The 15,774-nt window shown below is 43.3% G+C and overlaps 1 protein-coding gene across 1 annotated transcript in view; it reads left to right on the forward strand.

Moving 5' to 3' along the window:
• Nucleotides 1–455: 455 nt before the first annotated feature.
• Nucleotides 456–15,774, forward strand: part of serpinh2 (serine (or cysteine) peptidase inhibitor, clade H, member 2) — a 48,190-nt gene continuing 32,871 nt past the window's right edge. Inside the window, exons 1-3 of the mRNA XM_080451192.1 lie at nt 456–543; nt 1,644–2,326; nt 12,348–12,440. Coding sequence (XP_080307318.1) covers nt 1,651–2,326; nt 12,348–12,440 — 769 coding nt within the window. The 5' untranslated portion in view covers nt 456–543; nt 1,644–1,650. The remainder of the gene's footprint in view (nt 544–1,643; nt 2,327–12,347; nt 12,441–15,774) is intronic.

Raw genomic sequence — 15,774 nt, forward strand, 5'->3', positions numbered from 1 at the left:
TGGCGCAGTTGCCAGGCGTTTTATTACACGATAAATAAGACGAATGTCCTCTCTTTTCTTATGTTTTTAGTTTTATCTGTGAGAGGAGAACCGATAAAAGTCCTGTGCTGGGCTTTACTTTGTTTTATCTTCGAATGTCTTTTAGTTGTTTAACCACGGTTGTGTCTGTGTGGGTTATTTGCAATTCAAATCAACCAGCATTAGAAAGTTCACAAGTAGGCTAAGATCGCTTTGTAATGTTGAAGCCGATTAAGCACGGCGTGACGCTTGCTGCGACGCGTTGTGCTTCTTGTCGGCAAGCGACACAGTAACCCACCGCAGCGCCGCTATGTTCTGGAAGTTTGTGGGGAAAGCGCTCCCACTCCCAAAAGGGCAGAAAATGTGTGTGAACACGTCTGTATTGTGTGTTTCTGCCACGTCTGAACGCAGGCAGTCAGTCAGTCCCTACTCCCAGTCCCTACATCACTTCCCTTCAGAATCACTTCCCAAGGACAGCGTCGCAGCTGCAGTACTGGAGCAAGAGAAACTTTGAATTAATTAACGGTAATTTGGGAGTAAACATCAACCTTTCTTTTCTTCTTTTTTTTCTGTTTAGCTGCAGAGGCTTTCGGATATTTATACTAAAGTAGGAAAACAGATGTTGAGCGTCATTCTGTCATCGGCTTGGCGAATTCAAAGTCAAGAGCAGGGGGTGGGAGGAGGAGGGGGGGGGGCGTTGAAAGGAATAAACGCTTTGCTTCATTCTCCTTTTCATCATCATTCCGTTGTTTTGTTTTTTTCATTTTCTTGACACTGCATCATCAAAGTTAATTGTGTAACACACTGTATTGGCGGTGCTGTGGGTGTGATCCATTAAAAAAAAATAGCACGTTGATGAAGACTTGGTTTAAAGTTTACAGTTAAAGTTCCCGTGTACTTAGTCAGCAGGGGAGGAACAGAGCAGAGAACATGTAGTGTGGAAGCAGTGGGAGTCACCATGCTGTCAGAAGGAGGGAGGGCCTCAGGCTAGTGCTTTATTACATGAAACAATGTCTTTGCAAAGAAGGGGCATATATGAGTAAGCCATTTCCTTCGCTATGAGCATAATCTAAACTAGCATTTTAATGTTTAACCCATTCGATCGGGAACGCTTCTCTGTCATTTTTAGATTTCTTTGGCTATTAAAAAAAACAGCAGATCTACAAGCTCATAGCGCGTTTTTTTAAATCTTGAAAAAGTTTGCAAATATATATATTTTTTTAAGTGAACATTTGTAAAATATTTTGTTCCAGGGACCCCCCAGAAGCAAAGATTTGAGTTACAAATGTTCGCTTTAAAAATATAATAAATAATAATACAAATATATACATATTATTCAAAGGTTTGCACGCATTTTCACGATTTTTCAAAAATAGCTGTGCCGCGCTATGAGCTTTGTATATCTGCTATTTTTGAGTTGCCAAAGAAATGTAAAAGGACAGGGATGCGTCCCCGGATTGAATGGGTTAATGTTTTTTTCATGTGCGTGAGAGAGAGAGAGAGAGAGAGAGAGAGAGAGAGAGAGAGAGAGAGAGAGAGAGAGAATAAGGCATATTGATGAGATGGAAAACATATTTATTAACATGGCAACAACAATGTTGATGGTGTTTCTTCCTCTCCTCCAGGTCTGCCATGCTGCCTACGCTCTCCATCTCTCTCCTCATCATCGCTGTGCCAGCTCTCCTATCGCTGGGGGGCAGCAACGCCGCCTCATCAGAGAAGACCCCTGCCGCCGCCCCTGCCAGCCCACCCCCACCACCCCGCCCTCCATCACCCCTAGGGGACCCCACCTGGGCCGTGGGTCTACGTGTGTACCAGGCTCTCCGCTCGTCCGACTCCCACAACACTGTTTTCTCCCCCTTGCTCTTGGCGTCCTCCCTGGGCGCCCTGGGCAGAGGCTCTGGCGGTAGCACCTCCAGCCAGCTCCGGGACCTCCTCAAGACCCCCTCGTCTTCTTCCTCTTCCTCCCCCGAGGCGGGAGGAGGAGGAGGAGGAGGGGAGGAGCTTTTATCTGGGGCGCTGAAGGCCCTCGGGGAGGCCAACGGGAGCAGCTTCCACCTCCACAGCGCCTCGGCCGTCTTCTCCAAGGAAACGCCGCCCGTGGACCAGGCCTTCGTCAAGGACATCCGGGCCAGGTTCGGGGTGCAGCACCGGCCTCTGTGGAAGGGAGACTCCCAGGCCGACCTGAAGCAGCTCCACGCCTGGGCCAAGGCTGGCCTTGGCGGGCTGGAGGGGGTCCCTCCTCTAGGGGCCGAGATCCAGGCCAAGGCGGGAGCCCTCATACTGGCCAATGCCCTGCGCTTTAAAGGTGAAGAGAAATAGTGTGCGTGACATACATACATAGACCAGTTATGGCAAAAACTAGGAACTGTTTCTGAAATACCTTGTACTTTTAACCACTTTCAACTTGACCTCCCTATTTTATTAAGGCAAAAAATAGCAGATCTACAAGCTCACAAAATGTCGCAATGCAACACATTGTAAGTAATATTTATTGCTTATTTACAGTAAGTATATTTTTTGCTATTTGTCGTACTACTGTATGTATATAGTGGTTAATGTCTTGAAGATAGTATTTAGGGCTGGGCGATATGGGCAAAAATATATCTTAATAACAAAATTCGATTTAATTTTTAATTTTATTTAAACACTTAAGCCCTATTTTATCTACCTATTTTTGAAAATTCTTTCAAACTACACCGATAGCATTAAATGTACCTCTTTCTATCGCCAAACATAGAGTACCAGACCTCAGCTGTGCACACAATGACCCTTGACCCCTGGTTAAATTAAAACTAACATATGGTTCATGTGCATATAGCCTCTGAGTTTGGACATAGATAGTCATAACATTACTATTTGATTTGATTTGATATGATGATATGCCCACTTCTCCTTCAAATTAGATCATTTCCTGGTTATATTTGATTAGAAGTCCAAGAAGATGCAGAATCAGAATCAGCTTTATTATCACATCACAGGTTTACAGGCGTAAAGAAGCGGGTGAAATTATTTTTCTCCCGCGCGGCTGCGCGCTCCATAATTTTGTAGTAATCTTCCGTGAGTAGGGTTGGGAAATTTTTACGGTTCCCTCTTAACTCATTCACTGCCAGACCTATTCTGGCTGAGTTTGCCCACTGCCAGACATTTTCGTTTTTTATACATTTTCAACTGGTCACAGAAAATGTATATCCGTTATGATCGCTTGTCTGACTGTTTGTAAACACTCACAGTATCCGTATGCCTCGCCCAGAGAAAGAATATTCCACCCGCGATGTCCCCTTGCTTGTAACAGCATGTGAATATACCATCTCTAGCCAAAAATGCACGCTTTTCTTACCTTTTCAACTGGCCACAAAACATTTTTATCCATTATTATCGCTCATCTGGCCGTTAGTAAACACACCCGGTATCCGTGTGCGTCGCCCAGAGAACAAACATTCCACCCACGATCGGCCCCTTCTCTTCCAGCAGCACGTTGAAAATAACATGTCTCGCGAAATGCAGGGCAAAAGGGATCCAAATGGACCCTAACAAGTCTGTAACTCTGAGAGTGTACAAATGGAACCAAATGGACCCATTTACGGGTCCATTTGGTTCCATTTGTACACTCTCAGAGTTATGGCGGTTCTTGAAATTTAAAACCACCCGTATTGTAATTGCATAGCAGACATGAAATCCACATGCCAGCTCTGACAGTCAGTGTGATACAAACAGGTTCTAGAAACGGTTCCAAATGTGATGGAACCGATTCCAGTTCCTCAATGTTGGATCCAGTTCCTCTGATTCCTCAGGATCCCAACCCTATCCGTGAGGAGAGAGAAAATACAGGTAGAGTGAGAGCAGAATGGAAAGAGATAGAAACAGGTTAAATAACACAAACATATATACTGTACATACAGATAGAGTGTGTGATAGAAGGTACATACAGTACATATACAGTACGTGATGTTGAACATTGGCATCTTATGCAATGCATGTTCTTTCAGAAACATTAGCATCGTATGCAACGCACACGCACGTGGTCAGGTGCCAGTTAATGAAAATAAAGTCTTAAAATAGAAGGAAAAAAATCGCTGCACACTCGTTACTTCCGAAGCAATTATTTATTAGCACATAAAAGAGATTAAAAATAACCAACGTTTCGGCAGTCAGTCTGCCTTCTTCAGGGTTGATTTGATTAACATTAGCATATAATTTATTTCTAAATATCAAGTCCAGCCTCAGAAAATATACCTGCTATCTCCCTGGCCCAAGGATGGTTATGGGTAATACTAATATCCCAGTTAAATATCTGTTTTGTAGGTCTGCCCTCAGACATGTATGTGCTAGTGTCTATTCCACGACTATCATATTTCATTTATGTCTGATATCACAGAATTCCCAGACTATAAAGTGTATTGCCCAGCCCCAGTGCTATCTCATACGGTCTTTGAAGTGTGGTCTCAAGAGCTTGAAAATGCAGTCATTTTTATAGCTTATGTGAATTCATTATAGTTGAATGAAAACACGTTACTTGATTTACACTTCATTATCGATCGAGTCGTGTGCAGATTAGCAAGCTCACCACGGGAACCTTCGGGAATCGGAAGGTTCCAGGTTCGATTCCCGGCTCTCCCTGGTTGCCTGTTGAAATGGCCTTGAGCAAGACACTTAATTGTACCCCCTAACTGCTCACAATGAGCAGGTTGGTGCTTTGCGTGGTTGCCTTCACCGTCGGTGTGTGAATGTAATGAACTTTGTAACGCGCATTGGACAAAGGCACTACATAAATACACCATTTACCATTTTACCAACAGAAACCGGTCACTCAAATCCTCCTCTAGCCAACCGGTTGCATGTATCATGTAGCTATGTGCAGCCAACGATGGCAGCAGTATTTGGCTGGACAGTAAGCTCATCACATCACATCGCAGCCAGGCCCGAACAATTGAACGGTGTTGAAATTGCATCCACTTGGAATGCCGCAGTGTGTCTGTAAACGGGCAGAGCACTCTATTGGAGGGGCCGGTCCAGCAACGAGTTAATTTCCCGGGTTTGACTGTTAATTGTGATTAATATTAGCATGTGTGCGTGCCCACGGGTCTGTGTCAGTGCTCACAAAGCTCCGACTGTGCGCTCGCCAGCTCGTCCATCAAAGCGGCCGCGTTGCCAGCATCGCCCACCTGTGTCCCGCGCGCGCACGCGTAAGGGGGCGCGTGCGCGTGCGGCCACCCGTTGGACCCCAGCTGGTGGACACAGCAGATAAAGGATGATTCTGGGGTCTATCGCTGAGAGCTTATTCATCTTCCGTTGGGGGGTGATGTGTCATCTTAAATAATTGAGTAACAAGTGTCCAGACTCCCTCCCCCGCGGCGCCGTGCCCAACATCTGTGCTCAGAGCGCTCCAAGTCTGCCGCAGAGCTGGGCTCTGATCTGCTCTTTTGTACAGGGGGGCCGAGTGGCACGGAGTCACTTGCTTTTTTTGCTGCAGGCTTCAATGCGTTCGCTTTGAAGAGCCCTGATCTGTCATTGTTGCATGGTGCATGGCGCCCCCTGTTGGAACATTGCTTACAGCCCAACTGGGGGGGTGGTTGGTCCTTCGATGAAGTCGGTCGCTGAATTCAGTTGTTTTACGTACAACAGCTTTTTTTTTTATGTCGTGATTTGTGAATGATCTGCTGGTGTAGGTATGTTTTCTTTTGTCGAGGGGAAAAAGGTGATATATCACCTTTTGTCAAATGGTGCTATATAGAACCATTAGAGGTGCCTAAACTAAGATGAAGAACCAGCAGAGAACCTTTACAGCAGTGGTTCTCAAACTGGGGTCCGGGGACCCCCAGGGGTCCTTAAGGGAGTTCCAGAGGGTCCACAGCAAAATGAGTTAATATAGCATTGAAAAGTCAGTTTAGCCACTTTAACCCTAAATACTTGGGCTATTTGAAAATAGCAGATGGGACGCGCTGTGAGCTTGTAGATCTGCTATTTTCAAAAACAAAGAAAAACAAATCTTGGATCCTTCGCACAACATATATTCAGATGGGAGTCCACAACCAAATACATATTAATGTGGGGGTCCTTGACATGAAAAAGTTAGAGAACCACTGCTTTCATAGCCTGGTAAACACCCCCTCCCTCCGGAAATCTCATGCATTGCATTGCATTTGGTTTCAGGAAGGAGGGTCTGGGATTGCTCACAGAGTAAAGCTGCCCGAACCGCTGCGCATACGAACCAATCAGCGGCTGCTAGGGGCGGGATCATCCAATCACCTGCCTAGTATCTTGAAAAAATGAAACTCCGTCTGTCATCGATTCTGCGCCCGAAGTCTCAGATGCAAGTACGCTGTGAAACAAAATGTGTGTCGCAAGCTTCTTCCATTTGACGGAGTGAGGTTACTGCTTTCACCCATTAATGCCGGGAACGCATCTGTGTCATTTTAGATTTATTTGGCTATTCAAAAATAGCAGATATACAAGCTCCGAGTGCCGCGCTACGAGCTTGTAGATCTTTTATTTTTGAAAAATTGTGAAAATGTGAGCAAATCTTTGAATATATATATTTTTAAGCGAACATTTGTAACTCAAATCTTTGCTTCTGGGGGGTCCTATATACATATAGGCCAAATACATATAATTTTGGGGGTCCTTGACATGAAAAAGTTTGAGCACCACTGATATAGCAACATAAGTTTTTTCAAAAAACTGTTGGGATTTAGAAGACATTTTGTAGAATCGGAACCTCAGGCCTTAATGGGTTTTTAAAAAAAAATCCCAAAACAGCATACAGGGGCTGAACGGGTTCAAAGAACCACTGAAAAACCTAAAACGAATTGTGTGTGTGAGAGGCCAAATCAACTCAGCCTCAGAGTCCAGTCATCCTCTCATCCTGTGTGTTTCTCTTCTCTCTGACCTGCAGCCAGTGGTGTGTGTGTGTGTGTGTGTGTGTGTGTGTGTGTGTGTGTGTGTGTGTGTGCGCGCGTGAAGCCTGCAGGTGTGTGAAGGAAAGGCTCAGGTTTGTTCTAGTTTTTTCGGGACACAAAAAAAGACACAATGCACCAAACTGCATCCTCCTGTTCCCGCACACTTTCGCAGTCTCTTTGTTTTTCGGCCGCCGGGGTCCTTTGCACATCGCCATCTCATCTGTCTTGTCTGCTGCCATCTCCTCTTCCTCCGTCTCACTCCCAGCAGCCCTGCTGTTCACACGATTATCTGTTGCCCCCCCCCTCACTCTCTCTCCCTCCCTCTCTCTCTCTCCCTGTCTCCAGGTATTGTCTTCCTCTCATCTAAAAGCCTTGTAGATCCGGCTAATGTTCGGTGCACTGTCGTACGGCGGAGTAAAAATCTGGAGGAGAGAACAGGTGGCCAACAGACAGACAGACAGACAGACAGACAGACAGACAGACAGACAGACAGACAGACAGACAGGCTCCCGGAAAAATAACATTGGCTGACAGACTGAACGTTGATAAGCAATTTAATTAATTTTCTTTGTTTGATGTTTTGACTTCATTATGAAAATTAGTTTTTCTGTTGAACCCTCGTTGGTCCGTTCATTAATTTTTTTGCGGAGGAAATACACAAATTAGATTACACGGCAGGTTGGGGCTCTTCAAATTAGATTACCGCAAATTGAATTCCTTTAGTTTTGATTTATAATTTAACCCATTAAGACCGGGAACGCATCTGTGTGTCATTTTTAGATTTATTTGGCTATTCAAAAATAGCAAATATACAAGCTCACAGCGCGCGGCACTCGGTGCCGCGCTACGAACTTGTAGATCTGCTATTTTTGAAAAATCTTGAAAATTTTAGCAAATCTTTGAATATACATATTTTTTAAGCCAACATTTGTAACTCAAATCTTTGCTTCTGGGGGTCCCTGGAACAAAATATTTTTTGATGGGGGTCCGCGGCCAAATACATATAATTTTGGGGGTCCTTGACATGATTAAGTTTGAGAACCACTGATATAGAAACAGGTTTTTTCAAAAAGCTGTTAGGATTTAGAAGATATTTTGTAGAATCGGCCTCAGGTCTTAATGGGTTAAATGTAGTCGATCGTTTGTGTGTCTGTCGTTGCGGTAACTTTTTTTTCCTTCCTCTGCGTTTGAGTTTGTCTTTGATTCCGTGAGGGGTCCTGAGGCAATACTCGGCACGCTGATGATGCAACGGGTCTCACTGAACGACAACGGCGGGGGAATTCTTTTGGCGTGGAAAAGGCATCTGCTTCCTCTAATGTTTTTTCTTTTGTTTGTTTGTTTGTTTGCGTCCCTCTTGCTCCTTCTAGTTAATTATTGAAGAGAAACAAGGGGTGGGAGGGGCGAGCTCTTTGCTGTCGCCCTCCCCCACTCCCTTGGCTCTATGCATGACTCCGAGAGGGAGAGGGGGAGAGGGAGAGAGGGGAGGGAGGGAGGGAGGGGGAGAGAATTAGTGGACAGGAAATCAGTGTTGCGGGGAGTAATGTAAAGGAAACAGAATGGAGAGGAGAGGTCTGTTGTTGAGCCAGAGGAAATGTGATGAGACGGAGACTTCTGGGTGGGTTTGGCGGACAAAGCGATGGAGACTGGCGTAAAAGCATGTGTGAGCGGAGTGAAGAAAGCATGGGGTTAGACCACTGAGAGAGACGGAGAGGGAGAAAGACAGGAAGATGGAGAATGACAGAGAGAAGGGGTGAGGCAGAGGGGTTGAGCGAGGAGGAGAGAGAGAAAGGGGGGAGAGAGGGAGGCCTACCTTGGGAGTTCCAGTCCATACTTGTTAATTAATTCAGGCTCTGTGCTCCGTTTCTAGACAAACAAACAGTGGAAATGGAGAAAAATAGGATCTCCCAGAAAAGGGAGGGGGGAAAAAATACAATAAAATAAAAGCCGAGAAAAACGTGCACACGAGGGGAAACAACAAGTCCCCACATATTTAACCCTTTAAGACCTGGAACTGTGTCATTTTTAGATTTGAGCTAAAAAGCATAATTGTACACTTTGGCTATTCAAAAATAGCAGATATACAAGCTCATAGCGCGGCACCGAGTGCCGCGCTATGAACTTGTAGATCTGCTATTTTTGAAAAATCGTGAAAATGTGTGAAAATATTTGAATATAAATATTTTTAAAGCGAACATTTTTAACTCTATTCTTTGCTTCTAGGGGTCCCTGGAACAAAATATTTTGATGGGGGTCCGCGGCCAAATACATATCATTTTGGGGGTCCTTGACATGAAAAAGTTTGAGCACCACTGATACAGAAACATACGTTTTTCAGAATACTGTTGAGATTTAGGAGACATGTAGAATCGGCTTCAGGTCTCAATGGGTTAACCTCTAATAACGGCTTCTAAAATACCACAAACCACTTGTAATCAAAAGTTGATGAGGGAGGAGAGCGGCGCGGTCGGCCTCATTGATTCTCTCTCTTGTTCTTTTCGTATTATGTATTCCCGATGTCTTGGCGTACTGTATACGGGCCGGGAGAATGCGAATCGGGTTTCTTTCTTTCTCCGAGATTGCAATTGTCTCATTGTTTATTGTCGGGAGGGATTGGATATTAACCCATTAAGACCGGGAACGCATCTGTGTCATTTTAAGAGTTATTTGGCTATTCAATAATAGCATATCTACAAGCTCATAGTGCGGCACTATGAGCTTGTAGATATGCTATTATTGAAACATTTTGAAAATGTGTGCAAATCTTTGAATATGTATATATATTTAAAGTGAACATTTGTAACTAAAAACTTTGCTTCTGGGGGATTCTACAAATGTCTTCTAAATCCTAACCCTTTTTTGAAAAAAACTCATAATATCAGTGGTTCTTTTTTCATGTCAAGGACCCCCAAAATTACATGTACTGTATTTGGCCGTGGACCCACATCTCAAAATATGTTGTTCCAGGGACCCCCCAGAAGCAAAGATTTGAGTTCGCTTAAAGAAGGATCTATATTCAAATATTTGCACAAATGTTCAAGATTTTTCAAAAAAATAGCAGATCTACAAGCTCATAGCGCGGCACTCGGTGCCGCGCTATGAGCTTGTATATCTGCTATTTTTGAATAGCCCAAAGTACAAAATATTGGTTAAAGTGGTCACACAGACGTGTTCCCGGTCTTAATGGGTTAATGGGTTGGTGGTTTTCAAGTATATGGACCGGACCTCCTCCTCTGCTAGGGCTGTGGCCAGGAGGCGCTGGGAGATAACGCAGCACTGCTCGGCCAGGAAGCACACGCCGCGCTTGTCTAGACAACCGCGGCCCACACAGCCCTCACACGCCCCCCCCAAATCACCACGCATCGCCTGCTTTGAATGCTGGCCCAGGTACTAGTGTGCTTCTGCCAGGTATCACCTCATCGTGGTGTTTTTTTGGACACATACAAAACATGCAGGGAGAACTGGAGGTTACGTATGTAACCCCGGTTCTTTTACTCATTTTCCCCACATGTTACTGCATAGCGGACGAATAATGCCACCCAGGTAACCCATTGGCTGTTTGCTGTTGTGGTTTTAAAAAATAGAGAATGAAAGTCGTATCCCGTTTCTCACTCCTCCAGAGTTTGTGTAAGTGGAGACGGGTGCCTGTGGCTGGTGTTTGCCTTGTCTTTGGAAGAGCAAATTCCATAGAGCGTCGCAGTTCCCGCCCACTTCCTGTTTTTTTTGGTGCCGGAAGAAAAAACTCAATGCATTTTTCCATTGACATTTCCAAAAATATTTATATCTATTAATTTAAGCCTCGAATCAAGCCATCATGACATGACATGAATCATGACCATAAACGTTTGATTCTGTGATTTTTTTTTTTTGAAAACGGCAAAACAAAGGGTATTTATTAAATATAGTATATCATATAATTAAATATAAAATAAAATAAAATCACAGAAAAAAACGTTTTATGGTCATGATTCATGTCATCTCGTTATGGCTTGATTCGAGGCTTAAATTAATAGATATAAATATTTTTGGAAATGTCAATGGAAAAATGCATTGAGTTTTTTCTTCCGGCACCAAAAAAAACAGGAAGTGGGCGGGAACTGCGACGCTCTATTCCATCCGCCGCGTGCCGTGATTGGCCGTGCTCCGAGGTGAGGTGAGGCGAGGTGAGCCCGGCTTACATCAGGCTCACTATCAGGTGTCAGATTCATGCTAGGGCTGGTCAATAATATATGGATATTATATCCATTTCGTGATATGAGACTAGATATTGTCTGGGATTTTTTTAATATCGTAACATGATACCGCATAAGTGTTGTCGTTTTCTGGTTTTAATCGCTTAAAGGAGCACTGCGCCCTTTTTCAACCATATCGTCATATAATTGGTACTCCTCACTATTGCTCATTATAAGACGGCACCATTTCTGTCTACTGACACTCTCATCGGTCTCTTTGATGGGCTGTGGACAGTTCAGAAACCTGCCTACCAGTGACATCATTGATGAGGATTCTAAACTACTAGAAACTACAGCCTTTCTCTTGCTGGAAATTTATCTTAGTGAAATAGAAGCCTTTGTTGTTGCTTAGGGGGGAAAAAAATCTTATTTGGAGAAAAATAACACAGATGTTGTCAGGTGATTTCGTAACTGTCTACACTACAGTCCACCTTTGAAACACAGCGGGTAGACAGATATTTACCAATTTATACTCATCACTTATCATTGAGGACCACTTATATGAATTTAATGTTGAAAGTGTAATACTTTTTTGGAAGTTTTTGAAAATGAAAAAGAGAAAATATTGTCAAACATATTGTGATATTTGATTTCTTCCATATTGCCCAGGCCCAGCCATAGTTCTATTATCTATTTCTTTACCCCGATTGACCTGGTCACTCCATCCAGTGTCTCCTCGCTCCGGCTCTATTGAACTGGCCACGGGGGTGTCTGGCAGACAGTATAGGAAGGCAGGTTATTACCGCCTCACCAATTCCGCTCATCTCCTGTCCCCCTCCATCGGGCAGCAGTCAGGGGGGTTGGGGGGGTGTCACTGAGCGCACCAGGGAGGGCACACCGGTGAATGAGGAGGTGTGACCCTCACGGACCTCATAACCGTCTCCGTATAACCCTCCACACACACAGGTTTTATGGAGAGCAATATAGGTATTTTTTTCAATGCTCTCTCTCTGTATATCAATGTTTGATGAGTCGGTGTCGGTGTGGGATGCGCGCGGCACACAGCGCGGCCCCTCGCCTTCATGAATGAGCGCCCGCCGGGTTGAAGCCGGGGTGTCCTCCCGCCCCCGCACGTACCTTTTGCGTATTTCAATATTTTTCTAAGGGCCCATCCATGCGAAGCATCCAGTATTTAAACCGGCTCTGACCTCTTGTGTCTGTCTGTCTGTCTGCCTGTCTGTCTGCCTGTCTTTCTATTCAGGGCTGTGGGGGAGAGAGTTCAGCGTGGACCACGGAGATAAACGCACCTTCCTGGGGAAGAAATACACCAAAGTTCCCGTAATGCACAGGGCAGGTAGGTGCAGTATGATTAATGCCACGGGTTGTGGGAGAAGTACTAGTAAACAGCAGATCTACAAGCTCACAGCGCATCATGAGCTTGTAGATCTGCTATTTTAAGCAAGGATACAGTATGAAGTATAGAGTGAACACAGGGGTCTAGTTGACTCCGGTATATGGTTTTAAGTTGTAAAAGTAAACGTAGCAATATCACAATGTAGAAATATTCTGTTACATATAAAAGTCAGGTATTGAAAATGTTAGTACAAAGGTATTGGCATCAAAATATACATACAGTACAGTACCCAACTTATTAATTTTACAGAATGGTCTATTTCACAATCATATTATTGACTATTTATATTATTATTAATGCATCAATGTGTTAATCACTTGACTTCAAAGTTATAGCTGGTTAAAGGTGGGGCTGATTATAATGACTAAGTGCTGCTGGGAAGTATAACCTATAATAATACATAATCTTGTATCACTTAATTTATGTTTTGCATCAATAATCAAAATCTGCAAGTAACTAAAGCTGTCAAATAATTGTAGTGGAGTAAAAGGTGCAATATTTGCCTGGAGATGTAGTGGAGTAGAAATGTAAAGTGTAATACATTGGAATACTCAAGTAAAGTAAAATTACCTCAAAATGATACTTACAGTATGAATTATTCAAAATTACAAAAATTCATGTAGAGTATTTGAGTAGATGTACTTGGTTACTTACTCCACCACTGAATAACACCATCTACCATACGGCAGGAATCCAGGTTTGAAATGACTTAAACATGTGCCGTCTTATTATTATTCATCAATGTGTGGCCTCTGACTTATTTATTAATAGGTTTTCATATTTAACCCTTTTAGACCGGGAACGCATCTGTGTCATTTATTTTATTTTTTATTTGGCTATTCAAAAACAGCAGATATACAAGCTCATAGCGCGGCACCGAGTGCCGCGCTATGAGCTTGTAGATCTGCTATTTTTGAAAAATCTTGATCATTCAGTGCAAATATTTGAATATATATATATTTTTAAAGGGAACATTTGTAACTCAAATCTTGCTGGTTAACCCTAACCCTAACCCTAACCCTTAGGATTTAGAAGACATTTGTAGTATCCCCCCCCCAGAAGCAAAGATTTGAGTTACAAATGTTTGCTTTAAATATATATATTCAAAGATTTGCTCAAATTTTCACGATTTAGACGAAATAGCAGATCTACAAGCTCGTAGCTATAGAGCTTGTAGATCTGCTATTTTTGACACAGATTAAGATCCTGGTCTTAATGGGTTAATGTGTGCATTGCCCTGCAGTCAGGGCGAGGTGCACTGTGTGTGTTTGTGCTGTCACAGCAGTCGAGGGAGCCGTGGGAATTCACAGCAGATGCTATTCCATCATGTTCATGCTTCATGTCAATCTTGTCCTACACAAACCTTATCTCGCTTAACCCTTTAAGACCCCCAGAAAAGCAGAGATTTGAGTTGTAAATGTTCGCTTTAAAAAAATATATATTCAAAGATTTGCACATGTTCACGATTTTTCGAAAATAGCAGATCTACAAGCTCATAGCGCGGCACCGAGTGCAGCGCCATGAGCTTGTAGATCTGCTAATTTTTTAATAGCCCAAAGAAATCTAAAAATGACACATGACGCGTTCCCGGTCTTGAAGGGTTAAATTGAAGCCAGACGTCAATCAAACTCTCGGGAAAGCAAATAAATAAATACAAATGAAAGATATTAACAATAATTCTGCATCACTGAACACTACAGGATATTGAAGATTAGCGTGCCGTGTGCAGAACTATGAATCGCCATGCGTTTCCTCCATCTCATCTGTCCAACGCACATGTCCAACAGTTTTTTTTTTTGTTGTTGTTTTTTTTGCACATGGATACGGCTTCAGTTAGTCTTGCGTGGCCAGACTTTTGCCGCCCACAATTTTCAAATGTTTCCGGTCATACAGTCTGAGTCTCTGAAGCTCTGATCATGATTTAAAATATGAAGCGGATGTGAAAGACTCCTCCCCACTTCCGTTTCGTCTGTACAGTCGCGCAGATTTATCCTAATATAAATCAAAATCATCTAAGCATATATAGCTTGATGCTAAGCAGAAATGAGAAAAAAAAGAAAAAGTAAAGATATTTTAAAATATATTTTCGTGAACTACACCTCCCTGAATTTCGGGAGGTGTAGTTCCAGACTCTATATAGCATTCGGAGATTGTGGAATAGTTGTCTGGCTACGCGAGACTACGCCTCAATTGCACTAGGCGTCTAAGTAGCCGCTTCTGATCCGTTTCAACTCTAGACAATGCTCCACCTTAACCCATTAATACCTAGAACTGTGTAATTTGAGCTAAAAAGCATTATTTTACACTTTAGGCTATTCAAAAATAGCAGATCTACAAGCTCATAGCGCGGCACCGAGTGCCGCGCTACGAGCTTGTATATCTGCTATTTTTGAAAAATCATGAAAATGTGTGCAAATCTTTGAACATAATATATTTTTAAAGCGAACATTTTTAACTCAAATCTTTGCTTCTGGGGGTCCCTGGAACAAAATATTTTGATGGGGGTCTGCGGCCAAATACATATAATTTTGGGGGTCCTTGACATGAAAAAGATTGAGCACCACTGATATAGAAACATACGTTTTTCAGAAAACTGTTGAGATTTAGGAGACATGTAGAATCGGCTTCAGGTCTCAAAGGGTTAACGCGTTTCAGACGTGTCCCAGTAAGCGTCTCTCCGCGTCACACCTCGCTCGCGAAGACTTATCTCTCTCTTAGGTCGCATGCGACCGTCCCAGATATGCATCAAGAATGTTTGATAGTAATCAGGGCCGCCCCGATGCGTCTGTGAGCAGATCTGGAGGTGTAAGATCGGATCTACAAAACCCCTCCTCACACTACAGGATCATCTGGGCAGATAATCGCCTCGAACCGGGAATTCACACCGGCCTGTAATTGTCTGATCCAAAATCTCCCCATTTATCCTGTAATGCAATGGTCCCCACTTCCCAACCTTTTTGAGTGGTGCTAGCCACTCCAAGGAGTGACTTTGTCCTGGTGTGTGTCTGTCTGTGTGTCTGTGTGTCTGTCTGTGTGTCTGTCTGTGTGTATGAGCACAGCCTCTCTGTATGTTTGAGCACAGCCTCAACAGCTGCGGCTGATTGCAACACAAAGATTCAACCAGTTACATACACACACACGCACACACACACTCACACACAACACATACTTTTGAGTAAAAATACTTAATGAGTAAAAATACTTAAAATGAGTAAAAATACTTAAATATTAGTAAAGATACTTTAAAGTTCCTAAACTGAGTAAAAATACTTTA

The sequence above is a fragment of the Gymnoscopelus braueri genome, assembly GCF_963280865.1.
Source record: "Gymnoscopelus braueri genome assembly, chromosome: 15".
Lineage (NCBI taxonomy): Eukaryota > Metazoa > Chordata > Actinopteri > Myctophiformes > Myctophidae > Gymnoscopelus > Gymnoscopelus braueri.